This window comes from Oryzias melastigma, linkage group LG2 (genome assembly GCF_002922805.2).
Source record: "Oryzias melastigma strain HK-1 linkage group LG2, ASM292280v2, whole genome shotgun sequence".
NCBI lineage: Eukaryota > Metazoa > Chordata > Actinopteri > Beloniformes > Adrianichthyidae > Oryzias > Oryzias melastigma.
In genome coordinates this window covers 12826814-12852413 of record NC_050513.1, presented here as the reverse complement: position 1 = coordinate 12852413, position 25600 = coordinate 12826814, and the positions used below count along the sequence as shown (strand labels likewise).

General features: G+C 38.4%; 1 protein-coding gene across 4 annotated transcripts in view; it reads right to left on the bottom strand.

Annotated features, from left to right (window-relative positions):
- Nucleotides 1-716: 716 nt before the first annotated feature.
- Nucleotides 717-25600, bottom strand: part of LOC112156670 (microtubule-associated protein 2) — an 80650-nt gene continuing 55766 nt past the window's right edge. Inside the window, exons 4-19 of one of the 4 annotated variants that reach the window (XM_024288940.2) lie at nucleotides 23017-23145; nucleotides 22628-22702; nucleotides 20893-21093; nucleotides 15629-18022; nucleotides 15230-15430; nucleotides 14989-15123; nucleotides 14389-14444; nucleotides 11312-11494; nucleotides 11105-11222; nucleotides 10906-10962; nucleotides 9089-9393; nucleotides 5914-6006; nucleotides 4495-4587; nucleotides 4210-4291; nucleotides 2229-2334; nucleotides 717-2146 (exon numbers count right to left, since the gene is read on the bottom strand). In XM_024288940.2, the coding sequence (XP_024144708.1) occupies nucleotides 1930-2146; nucleotides 2229-2334; nucleotides 4210-4291; nucleotides 4495-4587; nucleotides 5914-6006; nucleotides 9089-9393; nucleotides 10906-10962; nucleotides 11105-11222; nucleotides 11312-11494; nucleotides 14389-14444; nucleotides 14989-15123; nucleotides 15230-15430; nucleotides 15629-18022; nucleotides 20893-21093; nucleotides 22628-22702; nucleotides 23017-23143 (4443 nt within the window). In that variant the 5' untranslated portion in view covers nucleotides 23144-23145 and the 3' untranslated portion in view covers nucleotides 717-1929. Of the gene's footprint in view, nucleotides 2335-4209; nucleotides 4292-4494; nucleotides 4588-5913; nucleotides 6007-9088; nucleotides 9394-10905; nucleotides 10963-11104; nucleotides 11223-11311; nucleotides 11495-14388; nucleotides 14445-14988; nucleotides 15124-15229; nucleotides 15431-15628; nucleotides 18023-20892; nucleotides 21094-22627; nucleotides 22703-23016; nucleotides 23146-25600 lie in introns of all 4 variants that reach the window. The other 3 variants (XM_036215943.1, XM_036215944.1, XM_036215945.1) reach the window with 3 other exon arrangements.

Genomic DNA, 25600 nt, shown 5'->3' with positions numbered 1-25600 from the left:
ATATATATATATATATATATAGTATATATTTTATGTATACATAGCATATTTATCATTTTTTACATACATAATACCAATTTTATGCATACATAAAATATAACATATATAGTCTTTTAAAGTTCTATCCTTACTATTTTAATGTATTCTAAAGCTTCTTACACACTGGTCTTGTGATGTGGGTTTAAGATCGCCCTCAATGTGTCCCTGGTGTTTCAGAAGCAAACACTTTTTCTTTTTTACTGTTTACTGGCGTTTGTCCGCCACCTACAGGGTGGGTGTAGGTGACACTGGGTGCGAAATGTCAAAGCAATAGAAATTTCGCAAATCTTGCTTCAGGCTTTTATCTTCACACCTCTATTGACTTTGTGTCAAATCCAGTCAAGTATAAACGACAATTAATAATTGCGATCAATTTTCAAACCGTTGACAGTACCAAATTGGAGTTTCTGATTGGTCAAGTTTTAACTGGTTCAACTTTCAACGCATGTTCTGAGGCGGCGCATTTTGTTCGTAGAGCCCAAAAAATCTGTCTTAAAACGATAAGTACCTTCATGTGAATGGATAGCGGACCCTCAAATTGTGTATTTACACTCGTTTACATAGACTTTTCATAGAAAGTGGTCGCTTTTACACGTGCTGTCAAGGGGAGTGTGAATGTAGCTTTGGTTTGTAATCAAGTACAAAAAAATAATAATAAATACTCGCAAAACACCAAATCCTTTTTTTATTTTCTTTATTGATGGTTTCATCCTGTAGGAGGGTTTTTCATCAGCATTGGAAAGTGTGCACACACATCTACTTTGTGGTTTAAATACATTTACACAGGCAAAAAGGAAGCGGGGGAGGGGCAGCACAGAAAACACTGGAAGGAGGACCGAAGGGGGGGAGGGGCAGCAGGTTTCCACATAGTTAAGCAGAGAAAATGCAAGTTTTTTTCATTTATTTAAAAAAAAAAAAACATCTTAATAGTAAGATCGTCATCCCTTTTACTTCCTGCGAAAAAAAAAAGAAAAAAAAAGCCGCATCGGCTCAATCAACTGGAATGTTTCGTATAAAGCTTCACACTTTCCTTCCTTTTCTAACAAACATATTACGCCTCGCTTGAACACGCCATACGATCCAGGCTTCGCAAAAAAAAAAGAGGTTTACACTCGAACACACCTCTGGCCATTCGCGATAAAAATCTTAAGAATGCTGCAAAAAGATCGCAAAAGCTGCCTTTGCCATGCCCGCATAACAGCGTAAGTAGCCTCGTGAATCTAAAAATCGCTACATCGAACATAAACAGGCAGCTGGAAATGAATTGTAAAAAAAAAAAAAAAAAAAATTCTATTGGAAAGCTAGCTGTTTAGCACTTTACTTGACATAGAACGCATAGGTTATCCACATCGAAACGCTAACAGGCCAGAGCAGCCGCGCAGAACGTACAAAACCGCAACACTACAGTGACATTTACAGAAAAACCAGAACACAGTTCGCAACATTAAAAGCCAACCGAAAGAAACTCATGTTGGCTTCACCACACGCGTCTGTTTCATTAGCAGGACCGCTAGGCGACAAACGCGTGCGCGGCTGCATCTTTAAGGTCAAGCGCTCGTCAAGTACCTAGCACTCGCGTGGACTCCCCACCTTTAAAAGTGTACAATCGTAAAAACCGCTTTCTGAGACAATCAGAACTTTTTTCTTACTTTGAGCAAATACATAATCAAAAAATAAAATACAATAAAATGAAGGAGGGTATCCCATTTTTTGAAGAGTTTTTTTTTTTAAATCTGACAAAACTCAACTGTAGTCATGTGGGGTTGTGTTGCGTTCAAGCACCATGGGAAAACACTGGTATCTTATGAAGGTGATGGAAGGAGGGGATAACTGTTTTTTTTGTCTTGTTTTTTTTTTTTTACTTTTTTTTTTTATTACTTTCCCGTAAGCTCATAAGCCCTGCTTGGCGAGGGCGGCCGTGACGTCCTGCGCCAGGGTGGAGAGTTGCGGCGAATCCATCATGTTGATGCTTCCGGCAGACGACAGGCGGGGAGAGGTTCCTCCCGTCTCCATCCCAGGGGAGTGGGTGATGACGATCTCGGCACCGTGGTCGACGCGGGCTTTGGCCGTTTCCCGGAAGCTCAGCTTGTGGCTCTCGATCTGTTCAGGAGGGAAATCAAAATTTAAGTCGGAAAAAAACCCCTAACATTGGATCTAAGAGTGCGAAGCCTTTTTTTTTTTTTTTTCCTTTTCCCCCTCCTGGAGTGTGGGTGGCGTTGTCCAGGGATCCCACCTTAGCATGAGCTTTGTCTTTAAAGTCCAGCTTCACATTTTCAATACGCACGTTACCTCCTCCTGGAAACACCAAACAACCCCCCCCAAAAACCCATAAGGCTTTAACACTTTAACAAGGCATTTGACAAAGACCTCTTTACTTTTTCTCCAGATCATACTTGATGAGTTTTACTTAATAAAAAATTGAAATAATCCAATTTCTGAATTTTGAATAATCTGATCAGGTTAACTGTAACCACTAGAAGTTTTTTGACAACTAGCGGTTGCTCTGTTGCACTGTAGTTTAGCAGTCTTGTTTGAAAACCTTTACCAAGAACCAGTTTATATTGACAACATCTGATCCAAGTGAGTAAAAACTAGGACTGAGTAACACTAGGTATCAATCCAATACCGATCTGATACTTGTCAATATGACTGATTTCAACAACAATGTCGATATCAATACCAATATTGATATGGATACCTATATCTATATGAAAACAAATATCTATATCGACACCAAAATCTACATCAATAGCAATATCTATATTGATACCATTATCAGTAACTATATTGATACCGATATATATATATCGACCTCAATATCTATATCAATACCAATATCCATATCAATACCAATATATATATCGACCTCAATCTCTATATCAATACCAATATCCATATCAATACCAATATATATATCAACCCTGCGACAGACTGGCCACCTGTCCAGGGTGTACCCCGCCTTCGCCCTTCAGTAGCCGGGTTAGGCTCCGGCACCCCGCGACCCCGAAAGGGACAAAGCGGTCAGGAAAATGGATGGATGGATATATATATCAATACCAATGTCTATATCAATACCAATATTTATATCAACACCAATATCTATATCAACACCAATATCCATATCAATACCAATATCTATTTCAATACCAATATCCATATCGATACCAATATCTATATCAATACCAATATCTATATCGACACAAATATCTATATTGATACCAATATCTATATGGATATTGATACTTATATCCATATAGATAGATCCCCTGGCAGGGAGCTGCAGACTTTGACAGTCGACATGGCTGGGTCAGCAGCCTCCCTGACTTATTTTATTTTTGGCCAAGGTTCCAAATCCCTGTTGGTTTTTCTTTTTGTTTGGACCAGCCCACTAATTACTTAATTTTTGCTCTTTCACAATATTTCCTTTATTAAATAAAGTGTGTTCCTTTTATTCTTTTTGGTGTCCAGTTTTTGTCATTGTCGCCTTTTGTATTTCCCCCCCTAGACCGGATCCAGGTTTACCCACAGGGGGCGTAACATGAGCCAAAAAACGCTAAAAATGTCATATCAGTAAATCAAAGTGCGTGTATTATTTAGGTATTGCCGATTAAAACTGCAGTGTTAAAGGGTTATGATAAGTACACATTAGGCATGTGATGTACACCGGGCATACACACGTTTTTAAGTCTGTGCAACCATTGAATAAACGTTTAAAGATAAGTAAGGGATAATGCTCGACGATATGTGCATTATCAGAAATTAATGGACATCAGAGAAGAAAAAGCCCTCCGTTTCGCATCAGACAGATTAGGTTTCCACATCCTCTATTCATTTTTGATACATATATATTTTTTTTTAATGTAACCTTTATGGCCTGATAATGCACACATCATTGGGCATTATCCCTTACTTAACTTTTACCGCTTGTTCAATGGCTGTGCCAACTTAAAAACATGTTGCGTCAACACAAGAATTTTGAACCCAGAAGCCCAAAACGTGCATATATGAACATTTACATCAATTTTTCATTGAAAGTGGTCACTTGAACACATGTTGCTGAAGCCAGTGTGAATGCAGCCTTACAGGAAAATTGCTTATTCATTCATAGACTTTGATTATTAGTCATAGGTCTGCAAAAGCTAAAACTGAGGAGATGGGGCTCTACCGTACCTGGCCTGTGGTGAATGTTGGACATGGAGCCACACTTGGACGTGATGTGGCTCAAGTCAATCTTCTTGGTCTGGATTTGAACCTGGGGGCAGCAGAAAAGTGAGGAGATAGACACTTTTAAAGTTTTAAACATACATTTCAGTGAAGATGATCAGAAACGCTAATCTGGAAGGATAACTGTGGGACCTCCAACATGCAGAGAATCTAAATGTTTGAGATACAAGTCCTCAAACAAACACGTTCCTGTCTGATTGTAGATGTTTTTTGTCGGTTTTAGTCACTCACGTTTCCCCCGCTTGCAGTGTAGTTAACTTTGTCCAGGGAGCCACATTTGGCCTGAACGTGGCTGAAGTCCAGCTTAACACTTGGAATCATGACCTAAGGATGAGAGGCGGACTGGTTTCCATGGGAGTAGAGGGTTACCAGTACAAACATTGACCACCATTCATAAAATAGTTAAGGTGATTTATATCTTTCTTTGTTGTTTCCACAAAAACAATCCCGATTTTGAGCTAGTTAAAGAATGAATTCCAATTTTATGTTTACACAAACACCAAAACAATCTCATGAGGACTTGAAGTATTCAACAACAGAACCCTTCATGCATTTGACCAATCAAATGGAGCCCTTTTGTGTTTTATCCCCGCCTCCTTTGTAAATGTTGATTATTTGTAGTTTATTTTAACTTAAGTTGACTTTAATTTACCTAAAAGGGATTCATTTAATTGAAACAATGTTTTTGTGCTTTGCTATATGCTCATGTATCATAAGTTATATTGTCTTCGGAGTATTGATCATAGTTCTGAACCTGTCTGGCATTCTAGGAAATAGTAAAATCACATGATATTGGTCCCAGACATTTTGCAACAGATTCTCCTAAGTGGTAGGGGTGTGGACTTCCAACAAGCTTGCCCCTGACTGGTAGGAGTGGTTTCCATAGAAACGTTGGACCAATCACTGTCTGACTCCAATATGGTGACGTCCATAATGCAAAAAAGATCTAGTTTTGTAGGAGCTGGGTGACGTCACACTCACTCGATCCAGTTTTAATAGAACAATAATCCAAAAGTGACTGAATAAAAGTCATTTATAATGAAAAACATTAGTTTTAATAAAAAAACTGTGAATCAAAATTCCACTAGAGTTGTAAAAACTTTCATTTTTCCACAAAATAATTGAATGGAAGCACCATAGGTCTAAAGTTTAGGGGTCACATACTTTTTTATTCTGACCAGACAGGTTCAAACAGCCAATTAATACATCTTATAATTAGTTTAATTATTATTATTTTTTTTTTGCATTTAAAGCCTCAATTTTGAATTAGCTCAAGTTTAGGGAATTACTTCAATGTTGTAGATCACGTTACCATGGCGACAACTGCTAATGTGCACTATTTATGCCAATAAATGCTTTTATAAATATAGTTATTTTTCATTTTGTAAACATTCTCTGTTTAAGTTAAATGTCAATTTACCTATAAACCAGGATGTGATGTCATTGAAAGCCAACTCATTCCAAATCATGATATTCTGGCCTGAACTGAACCACTTTTTGGCTCTGAACCGCATAAAATGTCAAAAATGAAGACAAAAAAACCTCACGTAAAGAGTAGAGAAAAAAAGCATCATGAATGAAGGATGACAGAGTTTAGAGGCGCTAAAGCGACAGACAGCAGAGAGAAAGCAGAAGACAGCAGATACATACATGGCCTCCTTTGGGCGTGTGCTTCAGATTATCCTTGGAGCCGCACTTTGACTGAACATGACTGAAGTCCAGCTTCTCACTTAAAATTTGAACCTAAAACCAAATCATAAAAAATCAAAGAAAAACCCTAAATGTGCATCTTTGTAAGCATTAATGAACTCTTTGGTGCAACTCTTTTCTCCAATTAGAAAAAAAGAGGTTTTGATCCATTGCTATTTAGTGCTTGAGTGAAGATTTTTATATTTTTTTATATTTTTATCGAACGTTCTTTAAATATTTAACCTAGTGGAGAGTGGATTATTGTATTCAAACAATAAACGTTATTGCCGTGTCACCTTTTGGACAGCAGAGGACATTGTCTTGCCATCTAGGTAGTTTATTAGGTAGTAACTCAAGTGTTTCCATATATTCAACTACTGTAACTCTTCAATCATTTACGCCATTAATAGAATTCCTGTGGATTCTGAAGTGGAGGAATCTATGGAGAAAAAACAGTCTCACTCCGATTTGTGCGTGCATAATTCTTGATTTAGACTTTTTTATATTAATTTTTAGGAATATCTGTTTAAGAAAGTGGAAAAATGTCAAGTTTTCACCAGATATGATTCACAATCTAAGTCTAAAAAAAGTGATTTGTGTGTAATTTTTAAAGATTTGTGTGTTTAATTAGCTTCAAGCTGTCATAATTTTAATTTGTGCATTTGCAAATTGTATTTTTTTTTATTTAGTAATTTTTGTACTTATGCACAAAATGTAGTATATGAGTATAAATTAAGAATCGGGGACGGACAAATTGGGGTGAGTCTATTTTCTTTCCATAAAAAGCAGCCTTATGCTGATATGCAACACTTTACAGTAGTGAAGTGTTTATGCAATCGATTTAAATGTGGTTTGGTGCAGTTCTGCAAGATCTTATCTTAGCAATGTATTATATTTTAGTGCATATAAAAAGCCACTTTTGTCCGCATCTGAATGAGTAAATTCATGTTGACAACGGTTGAAGTTTTACAGTGTCATTTAGAAGTTGCTCTGGTGTTAAAGGGTTAGTTTTGTGTCCTTGGGTTTCCAGGAAAACAATAACTTTTTTTTTGCTTTAAACTTTTTTTTTCCTCAAATCTTCTTTATACTGTGTTTGTATTTGTTGTACCCTAAAATTTCTGTTTGTTTTTTTAGTTTATGTGATTGTTGCAATTGTTATTTTTGCTGTAATCTCTCTTTGTGGCATATATTTTCTTTTTTTTTCTGTAATATTTTATTTTTGTAAGCATTTTTCACCAGAATCTTTCTTTTTGCTGCTGTCTTTTTGTGGGTTATTTGTTCTTTTTGCTTTTATCTTTATTTTTTCCTATTATCTTTCTTCAAGCTGTAATCTCTTTTTTTACTCTAGTCCTTCAATATGCTCCTAAATTTTGATCTTGGTGTTATAACAAAGATTTTAATTCTTTTATTTGATTTTTTATCAAATTTTCTCTAAATATATTATTAGTAGAGTCTGGATCATGGTATTAGAGCTAGCTTTTGCTAGCTAATATCTGTATCCCTTTTGGACAATAAAGGGTGATTCCATTGTACACCAGGGCTTTAGTTCTAGTGATTACAATCGTTTAACTACTTTTTATCAGTTCATCATCACTTAATTAAAGTAATTTGAGCAGCTTTGCGTTCATATGTAACAGTGAAGTGGTTGCACAATCAGCGTAAATCAGCTTTTACAGCGTAAATTAGTCTCAGAGAAAAGCTACTTTGCAACACTTAACGTTAGTAGAATGTTGCATATTGTTGCAGAGCCGATATGAAAATTAAATTTTAATTCGTGTCAGAATCGGCTGATTATGTTGATTGTGTAAACTACTAAAAAGTTACTATTTGTAAGGGAGCGTTTTAAGATGTCGCCGGTGACACTTCTAGAGTTTAAAGAATAAATCCTGTGTCCTAGGGCTTCTGGGAAAAACAAAGGTTATAGCTTTTTGTCTTTCAATAATTCTCTTTAGACTGTCTTTGTCCTTTTTCCATAGTCTTTCTTTTTGATGCATTCTCTTTTTATTTTTTTCATTTTGCCACATTTGTTCTTTTGGGTGTTATCTCTCCTTACTGTAATCTTTCTTTGATTATTTTTTGGTTATTTTATTGGCGTAAACACTTTTAATTCCATATTTGTTTTTTTGCTCTAACTTTTTAATCTTTCTTGATGCTTCAATCTCAAATTTTGCTTTAATCTTTAGTCTAGTGTAATTTTTTTCCTGCCATAATCATTTCACATAAAGCTAAAATTGGTGTAAAGAAACAAAAAAAAAAATCATAAAATTGTATTAATTCTCCCTAAAGATAAAAAGTAAAAAAATTAAAACTTTAATTTAAAATTAAGTTTTTTTTCAACATTTTTTACAACTTTCACAAATTATGTTGAAATTTCCTCCTTTTTCTATCAAAAGTGTTCAATATGATCCAAAGTATCTCTATGAGGTCATGGAATTCTGCTTGTTGTCCTTGCTGAAACCTTCTTCCAAAATTAACCTGCTGATAAATTATTAATTTTGAGAGCTGGAGGGAAAATCTGGCGCGGCGATGACGAAAGCAGCTCCCTGGGGTGAATCACGCCGCCATCCTCCTTAGATCCAAAGAATGGGGTATTCTTAGAAAGGTGGATGTTTTTTTAATCTCGTCAGTCTCCTTCAGGGTGGGGGGAGGGGTAAAGGAGGGCTACGAGATGAGGCCTGGAGACTAAGATGACGGAGATGACAGTGGACGGGGTAGAAGACGCAGACGGGCGGAGACAGCCAAGCAGATGGACAAGAACAGTCAGTTTGAGTGGAAGAGGAGGAGACATGCGAGGAGGGTTTGGAACATTTTACAGGTGGAATGGGAGCAAAAAAGAATAAAAAGGGGGGAAAAATAAACTATTCTATATTAATTTTAACATAAAATGTTTCAATTCATCCTGTCCACAAATAATTTCATACTTTAAAAAAAAAAAAAAGCTAATTCTAATTCTAATCTATTTATATCATTAAAAAAGAGAAATGCATGAAAATATTGTGCTCTACTGCCCTCATGTGGTGAAAAGGGGTAAAGGTTTTACTTTCTTGTTTGTCTAGATTAGTTCTAATGTTAAAATATCAAACAATGAGTACAACAATGTGATCAAACCAGGCTAAATCCCACCATCCCCCAATACCTGTCCACCCTTCGGTTGATGCTTAAGGTTAGAGGTGGACCCAATCTTAGACTTGACATTCTTCAGGTCGGGTAGGGGCTGGTTGATGACTTTGAGCTGCCGCTGAACCGAGGATGGAGACTTCGGAGGGGTTCGGATCACTGCCACCTTCTTCTCCTGCAGGACGCTGAAGGACTTGGGCGTGTGGCTGCCGGGCGTGCGCGACCCCGGCGTGCGGCAGGAGTAGCTGGGAGGCGTCCCGGGCGTGACGGCGCCAGGGGTGGAGGCGCCACTGCGGGCCGAGCGCGAACGGGCCGAGTCTGTGCCTTCAGAAGAACACTGGGTGTTTAAATGTCATAGGACTTCCCAGAGGGTCATTTAGACCCAAGAAAGCATATATTCACAAGAAGAGAATCATTTCATACTTTAACATTGGAGTATTAGAGATTCGTTGGCTATGAAATGCTGCTTACGTGAAGTATTGCATTCTCCGCATCAGAATCAGCTGATTGATGCTGATCCTGTAAACGGTTGAAGAGTTTACGGTATCTCTATTATCTAAGCATCACCTGTGTTAAAGGAATAACAGGCTTAAAGTAATATGTGGTCAAGGGCAAGACCGACCATCTTGTAATGATGTTCCAGTAACATTACTAACGTAAAGTGTTGCATATCGACATAAAGCCAATATACTGTACGTGGTCAATCAACTGATTGACGTTGTAGACTGTCATTGTTAATTGACCTAGTGACACGTGGTCAAGAACAAGAAGGTTGATGCAGCCGACTTTTTTGAGAAAGAAATCGTTGCAAGTCGTTTAGGTCTTTCGACTACCGTAACTCTACAATTTTTTTTACGCGATTAACATAATTCTATTGGATTCTGAAGTGCAGAAAAGTAGCCTGGCGCCAGTATGCGATGTACATTTCGTGAATCCTCAGATTGTGGAAAAAGCGGCTTTGCGCCAATATGCAACACTTTACGTTAGCAATGTGTTAGTAACATTAGTGTTCCATATGAGCGCAAATCCAATATAAAAAGTCGATTGATGTTGATCGTATAAATGGTCTAAGAGTTACGATATGTCTAAGAGTGTATATAAGTCAAGTGTCTGGTGTTGAAGGGCCATCAGCCTTAAAGTGATACGTGGTCAAGAGCAAGACGGTCGATGTAGCCGAGTTTTGGGGGAAAAGGAATCATTGCCGGAGTTTTGGCTCTTACGACTACTGTAACTCTACGATCTTTCACGCAATTAACGTAATGCTACTGGATTCTGAAGTGCAGAAAAGTGGCCTTGTGCCAGTCTGCGATATACATATCGTGAAGCGTTCAAGGTAAATCAGTCGATTGTGTTGCGGAGAAAAGCAGCTTTGCGCAGATGTGCAACACTTTACGTTATCAATGTGTCAGTGACATTACTGACGTATAGTGTTGTATATCGGTGCAAAGCCAACATAAAAAGGCGTTGATTGACAATAATCACATATAAATGGTTGAAGATTTACGATATCTCAAAGACTGTCTAAGTCCAGAGTCTGTTGTTGAAGAGCCATCAGCCTCAACCCTTGTGCTATCCTAGGTATGATGACATTGGGAGTGCAGTCATCTGGACTCCACAAGACAGTGGATGATTTTTGACTTTCACTAGTCTAACCACTTTCATCCACATTTCTCGTGGGATGGTTAACACGTCACTGTAAAGCTCGGGTCATCTGGACCCCATAAGATAGCACAAGGGTTAAAGTGATCTGTGATCAAGGACAAGGCGGTTGATGCAGCCAATGTCTAGAAATCATGTTGAGCGTTGCATCTAGGAAGGGGCTGCCAGATAGACTACCTGCCATACTAGGGGCTCTTCCGGACCTGTTGTCCCCTCTGGGTTCTGTTCGGATTGCTTTAAGAAGGGCAAGGATGGAAAATTCAAGGAGAAATAAAAAGTAGCATAGGGGGGAAAGTAGGGTTGTGGAAGGAAATTAGATTTACAGAGAATTGTTGATTAGGTTTCAAGGGTACTCTAGAAGTGTTTGTAGACTTACAGGTTGGCCTGGAAGGGGTGCCATTGTCTTCTTGTTCAGCAGCAGGGATGTGGCGAGTCAGCGACTTGGCAGGCCTGGGGAGGGATGACCTCTTCTCCGGGCTTCGGTATGTTCTCTCCTAAAACAAAGCAGCTGGTTTATTCGTGAACACAGATACTTTATATATTGACGTCGCTAGGTCTCTGCTTCCCCTCCCCCTCACGTTACCTTCCCTCTACCGGCCCATTTGCCGGACTGAGGGGTTGGTTGCGAGCATGCGGAGTTAGGGCGAGCCTGGCAGAGCTCCGCCTCAACGAGGGGGCTCCGCTTTAGACTACAGGCAGAGCTGGGCCGAGGGGAAGCCCCGGCTCGCTGGGCGGCCATCTTTAAGAGAAGCGCCCTCGTGGGGCTCTGAGTGGAGGTGAGATGAAGGTAGGCATGCAAGAAAAATGGAGGTGAAGGTGACAAACAGAAAGAAATGAGATGAAAAGGGGGTTGGATGCATTGTTTTGGTCAAGCGGTAAAGAAAACACAAAAATCGGGGGTTTCATGTATCAAGAAAAAAATATATATATATATAAAGATTAGGCCATCAAGTTGAAATAAAGCCAACTAAACTTTATTAGGTTTTTTTTAAGAGTCAACCCTTACCGTTTAAAAAAAATGTATACAATAGCATTAGAAGTTAGTACAAACATTTACACATCTTGTAAATTTAATGGTGAACAAGAATCAACTTATCAGCAGAAGTTTATTTGAGCTTTTATTGTATTACACTTTCCGGTTTTAACAGGCCAATTTTGGCCAATTTGTTTTGGAGTTTCACTGTGTTTGATTATAAGGTTTGATAAAACTTGGTTTATTATTTGTAGCAACAAAAATAAAGGAAATTATAGACCAAAAATTTATATAAAAATGTATCTAGGAATTCAAGAAATTTTAAATTAAATTCTAAAATTCATGCTTTATTTTCCTACTTTGTATTGCATTTCCACATGTTAAGTATTTGATAGTTTTTCCACAATTCCTCTTTCATAATTTCTATCATTTTTTACTAAAAAATCGTAAAACACAGCTTTTTTATTAACTGAATGTTGGTTTACTTCTTTATGCGTTAGCTTGCTAATGATATTTCAGTGTTTGTGGCTAGCTAAAGACTACAGACATCATTTTTTCAGGTTGAGCTACAACTATTGCTACCATTACTGGCGAGAACTACATAATACACGCTCTGACATATTGCGACTCCTTGACCAGTCACGTGATCCACGTGAATCAGCCGAGTCCGACACGGAGAAAGTGTTTTTTAAAGGGGCTTTGCACAAATATACAACACATTACTAAAGTAAAGTGTAGCATAATGGCGCAAAAAAGCCACTTTTCTCCATGACAAAATCAGTTGATTTACATTGATTGCGTAAGCACCAAGGGCTACGTATTAGTGCAGTTAAGGTATTGATAAAAATACAAACACTCCAGTGTAAAATCAACAATATAACAACATTATATTCTTTTTTTCTGAAAATATATTTGTCATAACCTATACATGTATAGATAGTCCTTTACTGGCCTTTTTAGCCAATAATTTTGCAGGTTTAGCCAAACTACTGTATCTACAACCACATGTATGCACCTCCTCCAATGTGCTTAACATTGGTGATCTTTAATATGCTAATAAACTTAGTTTCCCACCTTGACTTGCGGTTTGTGCTATTTGTTTTAATTCAAGTTTTGCAAAAAGAAAATGTAGTCATGACGTCTTTAGTTGTATTACGATACACTTTACGATACATTTTTGGTTGAAAAGCTAATTTTGAAAACTGTTATCTTATATATTTTTTCTTAATTCTTAACAAAAACTGCACATTGTCTGATTTTCATCCAATTTCTATGAATGGAAAAGGTGGAAAGGATGTTTTAGGACTGATTGAAATGAAATGTTTCTTTTATATGGAAAAATGGAAATTTTGGGAGTTCATTTAAAAGGGACTCCTATTGTGTGAAGTCCATACTCACAGACTTTCTCCCCCGGGACTGACATGATGTCACAAGGCATGCATGCAAGACAGGATGTTTACAGACACGGAGAGAAACAATAATAAATGCACATGCAGACGTGCAAAAATGAAAGGACACAATCATGCAAACAGGTCCATGATCCAATGCAATGTAAAGTTTAAAGGACGTAAGCAAAAAAATATATATTTTAATTAGGTTTTAATGAAAAAATTAGACAAAAATCAAATAAGTCGTATATTTTAAAACACTTTACTGTGTGTTTTTTTTATCCTACCCTACTTCAAATACCTGGGTTTAATGAATCCACTCCAATGAAAATTGGGGTTTTGGTGTTTTTACAAGTTATTGTGGCTTTTTTATAATGATGGAGGACATTTAAGAAGGAAAATAGGCATTAAATGACATTACTAAGTATTATTTTTATTCCGATAATTGTAATTCAAGAGTAGACAGAAAAGTCATTTAATAAAGAGTGTGTTTGTGACGTATAAAACACAATGGTCTCTATTCTGAGTCATCCACTTGTAAACAAATGGATGTTATCCTCATCTGAGCTGGCATCGGAATCCAAACTCTACTGCTGGATAGCTCCCAGCAATACCAGCACTAGTAATGTTAGGTTGAGGCTGTGAGGGGCTGTACAAACGTATAGGTGAAATGCTGAAACTATGTCAGCAAAGGTTGTTTGATTTTTGTCTGAAAACAACATTATTGTGATTTAAAGGCCATTGGGAACGCTTTGAAAACAGATCAAAAGATTGGAGGGGACTTTAAAGACTGTCGTTGTTGAGTCCTGATAAAGGCTAATAACGAGTTGAATTAAGTGTGTTTAAGCAGAACAAACACACTTGTGCTTTGAAGGTTAAGATTTAAAAACAGTTTTGTCAAAAAAAACATTTTACTAACCAACACAAAAAATAGTTTGATTGATACTTTTGACGATTGTGTTGAATCTATAATTATTTTTTGATTAAATCAACTTTAAGAAAAATGAAATTAAACTAGTTGAGTAACTTTAGTTGGAGACAGAAATTTTGAATAAAGAAAAGTTAACACCTCTTTTATTTTCCTTTTAATTATATTTTAAAACATGAAGGAGATTGAGATTAAAAGGCAGAAATAATCAAGTGTGTGTAGGATGAGCTATATGTCTTTGTGTGGACCTGGCCCTATTAACACACAATCACTTTGGGGACCTTTGTCTTTATGAGGCCTTTCAAAAATAAGATGTTAGTAACAATTAAAAAGAAACATTTTTTAATCAAAATGGGTTTGACAGTACTTACAGTAGGTCGTTCCCTGGATTGTTGGGCAACACTGAGGGGATGGTGGTGCTCTCCACCTGTTGGCGAGAGTCATGCTCAATGTGAACCAGCAGGGGGAGACATTTGGAGCAACATGTGTAAAGAAAAAAAAAATGTAAAACCTCAATCAAGTACAGTTGGCAGCAGACAAAAATTACCAAACACCCAATATAGGTTAGCTTTAGTTGTTTAAATTCAGCTCCCGTTAAGACCAGTTTTATAGAACCAGACCTTCAACATGCATTTTCAGAAATGAAATATAGAAAATGAAACAGGGTTAAATTGAATTATGAAGCCAAGCAAGAGTGAAAATACATTGCCATGGAAGTTATAAACAACAAATGAAAACAGTTTTAAAAAGTGGTTAATTAGCACAATGGTTGCCAGCTACACCGCACTTGTATGATTCCTCTGTGAATCATTGATAGAGAGAGAGCACAATTCACTGCTGAATTTTATCCCATTTTTCACCAAACATATTCCTTTTATAATGGAAGAATTTGTTTGTTTGTTTGTTTTCTTTTAGGCAGTGTTGGCAATCTCTCTCTATCCACTCCACCAACACCTGGTGACAGTGTTCACCTGTGGCCTTGTGTCTAGCAGAACTGTGAGGCAGAGGCCTAGGATGTCTGGTCGCCACTTTGGCGCCACTCTTTCGAGATGGAGAGCGACTTTGAAGGGCTGACACCTTATTCTGGTCAGCCCTCCTCATGCCTACTAACAAAGAGGAAAGATATCATTACACAAGAATTCAAAGTTGAAGTGTTTAGTGAATTAAATCTGGCCAAAAAAAAGAAAAACTTCTCGAAAAGGCAATAGGAACCTTTTTTCTTCTTTGTCTCCTCTTTCGGTGGATGTAGGATTGGTGTTTTGCGAGCCACTTTAGTATCAGTGGTAGCGGGACGACCCCTTCCTCTGCTAGTACCCCTTTTACCGACCCTATCCACCACCGCTGGTGTGCTGGCTAAAATCCGGGCTGGAGGAACGACTTCAACTCGCTCGCTCACGATACTTTTGTCCTCATCTGCAGTGGAGAGGGATCATAACAGGTCTAATTCTCTTATGTCTTTGCCTGTGAAGGTGTGACTACTAGCAAGTCACAAAAGACAAATTTTCTGATGTTGATTTAAAACTAGCGACAAAGTAGATAGAAACTATACAGAAGGTTGTCAAAGATATTTCAGAAGTTATGTCTGTGAAAGATTCTGTAAGCTGTGGGTACCTTGTGAGTCCATCCAGCCACTGTCTGTATCAAGAACGGACACATCCATGGTAGTTTCATCATCAGCTGCACGACTGATTTCTTCCAAACCGGTCTTGATCTCTTTTTCCATCTGCCCTTCTTCAATTTTGCTTGTTTCCTTATCGTCTTCACCCCTAATTTGCTTTTTATCTGTCTCTACTTCACCCTCTTTAGGTTCTTCCGCCTTGTTGTCATCTTTTTCTACTTCCAGGTCATCCCCGTCTTCAGTCTGCTGTGGTAGATCGTGGTCAGAGCAAGGAGATAGGTGTGAGCTGTCAGTTGCCTGCTCTCCATAGTCGCTGTTTTGGGCGCTATGGCTCCAGTCTTCTGCTCCAGATCTGAGGTCGTCTTCCTGTATCTGGTCGCCCACTGTCAGCGTCACCACCTCTTTTCTTTGAGTTGGATGAAGACTCTCGCCTTGATCTGTATTATGGCCCAAAGGTTCACCTTCATCAAATGTCTCTCGAGGCTCTTCTGCTAACTCAACATCATCCTCTTCTTCATCTACTTGTGCTTGGGGTATGATAATGACAGGAGACGACATTTGCGACTTTGGTGCCTCACCTAATTGGATGTCTTTTTCATCTGAAGCATTTTCGAAGATCAATTGAGGAACAGAATTTAACTTATCCTGGTTTGCCAAAAGCTTTAGAAACATTTTATCTTTTTCATCTGAGATTTCCTGTAACAGCTGAGAAGATGCTGGTCCAGTGGTATTCACCTCTCCGTCATCTTTGCCTTGTACATCCTCTAAACTAGAATCAGGTTTGTCCACATCTTTCTCTAAATTCCTTGTCTCATCATCAGACCTTCCTGAATTGTCTTCTGGAATGTCGTGTGCAGTTCCCTTATCTCCAGTGAATTGCGCCTCAAATGCTGACTCAGTTGGAGATTTGGGGGTGCTGGGAATCAGTGGACTTTTGCTTCCAATTTCCATAGGAGTGAAAGTAAAAGAATTGTCTGGTGGGATGGGAGAAGCCTCTCTAGAGGGATCTTTTTCAATATCTACTTCGGGGATTGGTTGGATTTTGATGTCCCCTGGTAGGCCAGTCTCAAGGCGAAACTCGGTTAGTCGGTCTTTGGATGTTGTCATTGGGATTCTCAGACGATCCGGTTTTATTCCACTTGTCACAGCTCGTTCGAGGATCAACGTTTTTTTCGGTGAATCTGTCTTGTCCAACATCGTTTTCTGATAGATCTCAGGGACAATTACTTTGCGATCAGCTTGTATTTGTTTTTGAGCTTCCTCTTCTACTTCAGCCTCTAGCGAAGGAAAACGCTGGTGTGGGGAGTCTCCAGGATTGGGGATATCGGCAGGAGAAGGCATGGGTGCCGAATACTCACTAAACACACAGTAGCCAAGTTCCTCCAATTGCTGCTTTCCTGCTGCAGATTTTGATGTTTCATCTGCCAAGGAGAACTCAACCAAAGAACTGCCGGACAGCACTGCTACGTTGGCAGGCACTGACTTTCGTCTCATGTAGTCGACTCCTGTCCTTGGAGATAAAGATTGAGGCAGAGCTCCAGCCAAGTCCAACATGTTAGACAGGCTTCCAGGTTGAGTGAAACTGGAGGAATCCTTTTCAAAAGAGGCTTGTGTCTTTGTTGGGACATGCTTGGGGGAAATAGTAGAGCTTGGAGTGATGGATACCTCAGGAGTAAAACTGGACAACTGGCTCTCCACAATTGGAGTTATTGGAGAAACCTCTCCGACATTAAAGCTTCCACTGACGGAACATAAACTTTCTGAGGTTTTTGACTCTTTTTCCGTCACTTTCTCCTCTAATGAAGATCCAACATTAGTGCTGAAAGAAAGACTAGTTTGTTTGACAGACGTTTCACCAGGTGATGTCTCACTTTTTTCTTGTTTTTCTTCCGTCCCAAAAGCTTCAATATTCTCACTGACCTTGGTAGTGTCTGTTGGGCTGAACTCATAATAGCTTTGTGGCAGCACATCGTCTGGGCTTTTTGCGGAAGTCTCAAAGTAGTTCTTGGATTCTTCAATATCCTTTACATACACATCTAATGTGGCTTCCTGTCCTTGACTGGCCTTGTCTTTTTCTTCTTGATCAACTTTCAATGGCACAACGGCTGTTCTTGCTGGTTCTTTGATTTCAGTCTTAAGGTCTCCTGATTGGTTTTGTTTGGTAGTTTCCATTTTGTCTACCACACCGGGATTAGACAAGTTTTCTGCTGGTACAGACTCTTCTAATGGTTCATCTCTAGCTTCTTGAGCTTGTTCACTTGAAGGAACATCACAGTGATCTTTCTCTTCAACCAAGGGAAGAGAAGGTTTATCCGAGGCAGATTTATCCGATTCTTGTTCATCTTCTGTTATTGCAGGTGCATTGCTGGTGCTCTCCTCTGGCTGGGCTGCGAGTTCGAAGGATACTTTACAATCTTGCATGCCGAGTCATTTCAGCTAAAAGCCTTGCTAGCAGCATCCACAAAAGCTAGCCCACACAGTCAAGCCGAGGCCTGCACATAGATACAGTAGCACTCCATCAAGCCAAAGACACAGCTCAGGGGTGGGGGGCGGTAACAGCATCTAAGATGGTCGTGCAGAACTGGAATGAAGGAATGAGTTGCATGATGTTGAATGATTATCAATGATGGGGAACCAATATAGTGTATTCCTATTGCAAAAACACAAGTATTATCAACTATGGGTGATTTAGTCAAACTTTTATTATTACAGTTTTCGACAAAATAGTCAATATTTAACGTTAACAAAACTGTGACAAAACATTAAAATTTCGAAACAATAGGAAAACATTGTAATCCTTTGTGCTGAGATGAATTCAAAACAACAAACTAAACACAAAAGACTTAAAACACCTAAACAGGTGGCTTTTGATCAAAACCCACAAAAAATGCCTAAATACACTTATACCACTTTAAACAGTGAGAATTTGCAATGTAGCTGGCAACACTAATGTGCAAACATGATCAACGGTAGAGGTGTTGATCGGATGCACAAAAGAAAGGGAGATGGATGGGATTGTTTGAATGAAAAGCACAAACTTAAAATGCTAGGACAGTTTTTTTTTTTTCTTTTTTGGCACAAGAGTCAAAGCAAAAGCTGCTGGAAGAATTGAGAGCAACAATGAAGCAGGAAGGTTGGCAGCAAAGCTTGAGCTGCATTGTGATACACATATCAAAAGTACCCGTCACAGAGCAAAAAAAAAGGCCATGCACAACAGAAAAATGCACAATCAATCAAAGATTTAAAGACCCACTCTGAACATCTTTTGAGCGTTTACTAGTGGGCCCTAAATGACATTTATTAGACAAAATCATAAAACCATTGTTTTCTAGGGCATCCTTTAGTAGAAATTAAACTCTGAGTTGTGGGTGGGACCACTGGTACGTGGAAACCCCGCCACCCTTCCCCTCCCCATTGCTGAGAGCTCTCTGTTTACACTCTATGGCAAGGAATACTAGAGCCCTCAACAGTTCGAGTCGAAGACAATGAAGATGTACAGGAATCTCGATGTCGAAAAAATGGAGAGGAGTATGGAGATTGTGGCCTGCCTAATGTGTTTACTTTGTCACACATACACTCTTGTATCTTTCCGTCTGCTCTTGCTTAACAACAATTTGAATAATGAAATAGGCAGAAATGTAACTTTGAGCTTAATTTTCCCAGTTTGGTCCTCCATCATCAAGGAGGACAGTTTGCTACTGTTTTTTTTTAAAGTAGCAAATAAAGCTAGGTATTACTGTGACTATGCTAACGATGCTAACGTAGCTAATGTGGCTAACGTGTTCGACTGCATTTCCATTTTAACGCAGCTAACGCGGCTAATGCATAACAGTGTTGGACTGTGTTTTTTAAAATTTTGTTACACATTAGTTACCATAGTAACAACAGCATATGTTTCAGCGGCATCACTCTGTTTTTTTATGAGTAGCAAACAAGGTTAGGTATTACTGTGACAATGCTAATGTAGCTAACATGGCTAACATGTAATGTGATGGACTGTGTTTTTTTCTTTTTGTTACACATTAGTTAGCATAGTGACAGAAACATGAGTTTTAACAGCATCACTCTTACAAGGTTAGGTATTACTGTGATAATGCTAATATAGCTAGTGTAGCTAACATAGCTAACATGTAACGTGATGGACTGGGCTTTTTTTGTTACACATTAGTTAGCCTGGTGACAGCAACATGTGTTTTAGCGACATCACTCTGTTTTTTTATGAGTAACAAACAAGGCTAGGTATTACTGTGATAATGCTAATGTAGCTAATGTGGCTAACGTGTAATGGTGCTGGACTGTGTTTTTTTTGTTGCACATTAGTTTCCATAGTGACAGAAACATGTGTTTTAGCGACATCACTCTGTTTTTTTATGAGTAACAAACAAGGCTAGGTATTACTGTGACAATGCTAATGTAGCTAACGTGGCTAACACGTAACGTGACGGACTGTGTTTTTTTTGTCACACATTAGTTAGCATAGTGACAGAAACTTGTTTTAGTGGCATCAGTGTGTTTTTTAAAAGTAGCAAATAAAGCTAGGTATACCTGTACCTATGCTAACGTAGCTAATGTGGCTAACGTGTAAACGTCTGGACTGCATTTCCTTTTTACGCATTACTCACACATTTAGCATAGTGACAGTAACATTTGCTTTAGGGCTATCAGTCTGTTATTTTTGACATTTTGCAAACAAGTTTGGGAGTTACCGGTATTGTAAATCTGCTATAAGCGTTCCCAGTGGTCGCTTAATCACAAATATTAGACAAAATCCTAAAACTGTTGTTTTCTAGGGCATCTTTTCTGCAAAGTGACACTTAATTAGAAATTAAACAGTGAGTTGTGGACTGTTGAGACGTAGCAACCCCGCCCCCCTTCCCCTCCACATTGCTGACAGCTCTCTGTTTACGCTCTATGGCGAACAATACTGGAGCTATCGATAATTCGAGAAAATTCACAGGAATCTAGTTGTCTACAAAGGAGGCATCCGAATGGATCACAGTGGGGAGATTGTAGCCTGCCGAGCACATTTTCTACGCCACACAAACGCTCTTTTACGAACACCATCTTTCCGTCTGCTCCTGATTTACAATAATTTGAACAATTAAATACTTTTTTTGGAATATAGGTCCCTGATCATCAAAAAAAAGTCACAAGAACATGTTAAAACACGATTTTCATCGGAGTGGGTCTTTAAAACGCAGAAAAGGATGAACTGTTAAAGGCGCCCCTGACTTGACTCTATCGTAGCCACACACACCTTGATTTGACGGGCTGTGTGCATGGCTTCCTCCATTGAGGGCGTCAGGTATCTGGGCTTGTTTGAAGCCCAGATCCTGGACCTCTGTTAAACAATCTCTTTGTTCTAGAAGATTGTTTCCTGGCTGCTCACTTTCCACTTCCTCCTGGTTAGTGCCGGCCCTTTCATCCTGCGGTTGACTGACAACCTCTACTTTATCCTCTTTCAGGCAGGAGGGGGCGACAAACAGATGAGACAATGGAGATGGGTTTACAAGACATGACCAGGAAGATATGGATGAATGTTCTAGAAAAGTCTGCATGCACACACATTTATGGAGGATCTATTTGAATATGAATTTGTCTTAGATAGACATGTACATTTGGCAAAATTGTGAACAATTTGTGACAACAGTAGCTTAACTTAAAAAAACATGAATTTCTAAAGTAAAATATAAAAAGGTCAGCTAAAAATAAACCTAAATCTGTTGTCATTTTGAAGCAAAAACAAATTATTATTATTTTTTAAACAATTGCCACAAATAGTAGCTATATTGTAACCTAAAATCTTTGTTTTTCTTTATTTTTATTGTTTAAAATGGTCAATTTGACTAGTTTTTTTTTTAATACTTACATTATTTTTTTTTTACATAATTTCTTCATACTTGTAGACTTTCCTTAATATGTTCTTAAAGTATTATTTATTTTGGGTTTTTGGATTGTGTAATGTCCAAACCTATTTTTTAAAGATTTTAATGTATTTTCTAACATGAATTTTGTGTTCATTTTTATTCTTTTTATTCGAATTGCATACTTTTTCCAGTAAAAAATAAATAAATAAAAAATAAACACAGACGAGAATCATAAACAATAACATATTCTTTTAGACTAGACCTGAGGTTCACATTTTACAACCGGAATTCTCTTTAATGCTCAAAAATGTCAATCACATTTAAACTGACTTACCTAAATATATTCATAAATATAAAATATATATAAATATATTCATAAATACAAAATAAACTTTGTTACATTTGTTAAACAAAAATAGAAGACATCCAAACTCAAGAAATAAGTCTAGCAAAACCATGGACTGTATATATGAGACCTGGACTGAGTGAATGTGATGTCACCCATAGAGAATGGCTTAATTCCAGCTATGACACTAATTCAATTTCTTAGAGGGACAGATGCTACAACAATATGAAAAATGAATAAACGTCAACGTTTCTATAAAATAATTTTAAGTGTTTGGCGTGAGACTAAAATCTTTAATTTCAGGCATCTGATTGGTCAGCTTACAACTTGAATAACTTTCACTACAAGAAAAATTATGCTGAAAAAAAATGATAAAATATATGTAAAAAAAAAAAAAAGTGATGGTAATTACTGCTGTTTATTTAGAGGGGAGGGGCCACTCAGTCCAGTTCTCTATAAACAGTCAGTGAGCAAAACCCAAATTATTGATGATGCAGCAGCAGTAGATCCAATGAATCAAAGACTAAATTTATGGACAAATAGTTTGTTAAAATAGAGCTGAAAGGCGTAAATAGGAACAAATAAGGGAAGACGAAGCATTAAGTGACAAGTTGGTTAAATACGAATGAAAACGAAGGACTGACCACCTAGCATGCGACAACCACAGGAGGACCAGGAGGAGAAGGAGGATTGAGAACCCCTTATTTAAATATCTGCTGTTTTTTTAGGCGACTGTGACACGCTCGGGATGGGGACGGGGGGTTAGAAAGTGTGTGTACCTTGTCCCACGGGCCCGGTCTGCTCAGCGGACGGAGAGGGGGGAGGGGAGGGAGGCAAATTGGCTGAGTCATCCGCTGCGAAGGGAGAGAGAGAGAGAGAAAGATAGAGGCAGACACACCGGGAAGACGAGAAATGGAGGGAAAGGAGGGAAAGGAAAGGGAATAAAAGGCGGAATTCTGCCAGCAGGTGGAGCAACGTGTTCAGCTTTGACTGAACCTTGGAAGAAGCAAACTTCACTCATAGAGGAACTATGATAGCAACTAAAATGGTTTATGTCTTGCATCATCAACTTTTCTATCTTGACTTATTCTCAAGTTTGAAGGTCTAAAGGGAATCCAGTCAGTTCTGTAGAACCATCTGACCATCCTGGATTTGCAAATCCACTCACCTGTTGTCCCAGCAGCCGCCCCGCCGTGGTACCCATTCTCCCGGTAGCTGTAGGAGGAATAGCCGTTCTCGCCGTTCTCCTGGCCGTTGGAGGTCCAGTGCTCGTCTGGCTGCCTGCCGTCTGCCATGCCTGAAAAAAAAATTCAAATGTAAAGTAATAAAAGTGTCTTATCCCTTATTTTGTGTTCGGGTCAAAATTGACCCGGAAACGGGTCAATTTTGACCCGAACACAAAATAAGGGTTATATAGTGTAGTTCACATATTGGCCACCAGAGGGAGTCAGGCGCTGTACAATTCACTCCATGGGCTCCTGTCTTTGTTTCAGCATCTCTGTGCTGACATGAAAAACTGAAGGTATCTGTGACGAGCATGTCAGAACTGATACTGAGCTACTGCACGGCCCAAAATCAACAAGCTGCCGTCTGCTGGTGAAAAGCTTCTGTCACTGAAACTAGACTCCAATGACATGACACCCTGCAGTACAGAGCGTGTTAGCAACTGAGAGGAAACAACGCCCTTCTTATCCCCTGAAGCATCCGAGCTGTTACTGTGGCAACCGCATTGGGCCCAAATAGGGTCCAGCAGATGGCATTGGTCAACATTATATAGGTCCTTGGATTTATAAACGGGTAAGAAATGACCCGGTGAGAGGATTTGCATACAAATACTTGACAAGGAAAAGGTTGAATTTTTGTGCTGTAATTTGTCCAAAAACATGTGGTTGACGGCTAAAGTGTTACATCTCTAGTCATATGTTAGTGTAAGGCAATAGAGTTTGATACATTTACATACATTCGTGAATGGGTCAAAAATGACCCGGTGAGATGGTTTTCTTACAAAAACTTCAAATGGTGAATACTTTTCAAAATTTTTTCCTGAAATTTGTGGGAAAAGGGTGGGTGAAGCTAAAATGTTACACCTTTATCCATATGGTAATGTAAGGCAAAATAATTTCATCGATTCGTGAACGGGTCAAAAATGACCCGGTGAGATGGTTTTCTTACAAAAACTTCAAATGGAAATGGTTGCTGATTTTTTTTCCTGTAATGTGTCCAGGAACGTTTGGGAGACAACAAAAATGTTACACAACTTTCGATATATTAATATAAGGCAACCGAATTTGACACATTTACATAAATCCATAGATTTGTGAATGGGTCAAAATTACCCAGTGAGATGGTTTTCTTACAAAAACTTCAAATGGAAAAGGTTGTTGAATATTTGTCCTGAAATTTGTCAAAAACATGTGAGTGACAGGTAAAGTTTTACACATCAATCTATATGGTAATAGAGGGCAACAGAATATAATATTTTTACATGAAACCTTAGATTTGTGAACGGGGCAAAAATGACCCAGTGAGATGGTTTTCTAACAAAAACTTCACTTGGAAAAGGTTGTTGTCCTTCTGGCCTGAAAACGCTAGAGTTGATAATGCTGAAACTCATAGCTGAAATTACTGAGGCTAATAGCTGAACAAGCTGAAGCTAATAGCTGAAATCACTGAAGCTCATTGCTGAAATTACTAAAGCTAATAACTGAAAAAGCTGAAGCTAATAGCTGAAATCACTGAAGCTCATTGCTGAAATTACTGATTCAAATTGCTGAAAATTCTAGAGTTGAAAACGTTGAAACTGATACCTGAAAATGCTAAAAGCGTTGAAGCTAACAGCTGAAAACGCTGAATCTAATAGCTGAAATAACTGAAGCTGCTGAAATTACTGTAGCTATTAGTTGAAAACGCTGAAGCTGATAACCTGCTAAAATGTTATTTAAATGCCAAATTAGCCTAAAAAATGAAAAAAGACAAACTTTGGTTGGCTAAAAAAGATAGCAAGTAGCTGAAAAAATAGCTAACTTCAAAATAGCTTAAAAAACTGAAAAAAGCCTAAATTAGTCAAAACAGCTAGCATGTAGCTGAAAAATTAGCTAAACTCCAAAATAGCCTAAAAATCTTTGTAAATGCCAAAATAGTCCAAAAAGCTAGCAGAATGCTATTTTTTAAAAACTTTAAAACTGTAACTTTTTAACTTAATTACGAATAATAAAAAGGCAGGAAAATTATTCCAGCATAAATCAACTTGAACCTTAAATAAATTTAAATATTTTAATCTCCATAAAAATATAATGTGTCAAAATTATACAAGTTATAAATAAGTACAGGATAACACGGGGTCATTAATAACAATGAAATAAAATTATCTGGAGGTCCGGATAGAATTACCCAGAGGGCCGGATCCGGCCCCAGGGCCTTGACTTTGACACGTGCCTTAAATGGATCGTGCAATTGTTGTATCTACATGTATTGGCAAGGCTAAGATAAGACGCTGGACCTTATGTCCTCATGCCCTTCACTCTTGAGGGCAGTTGTGAGGAAGGCTTTGGCTTAACACCATCATCATCGAGTATCATCTTAAAACTGCCACTCTCAGCTAAAAAGTAAATGCATCCTTAAATGTTCAGCTACTGCGGACCTCTTTACTTATTCCTCTCCTGCCCCGCAGAGCCGATAACAACTCACCGGCATCACTGCTGAGGTCTGCTGCAGCGTGAGGATGTGAGGAAAAAAAAAAAAGGAGGGGAAAG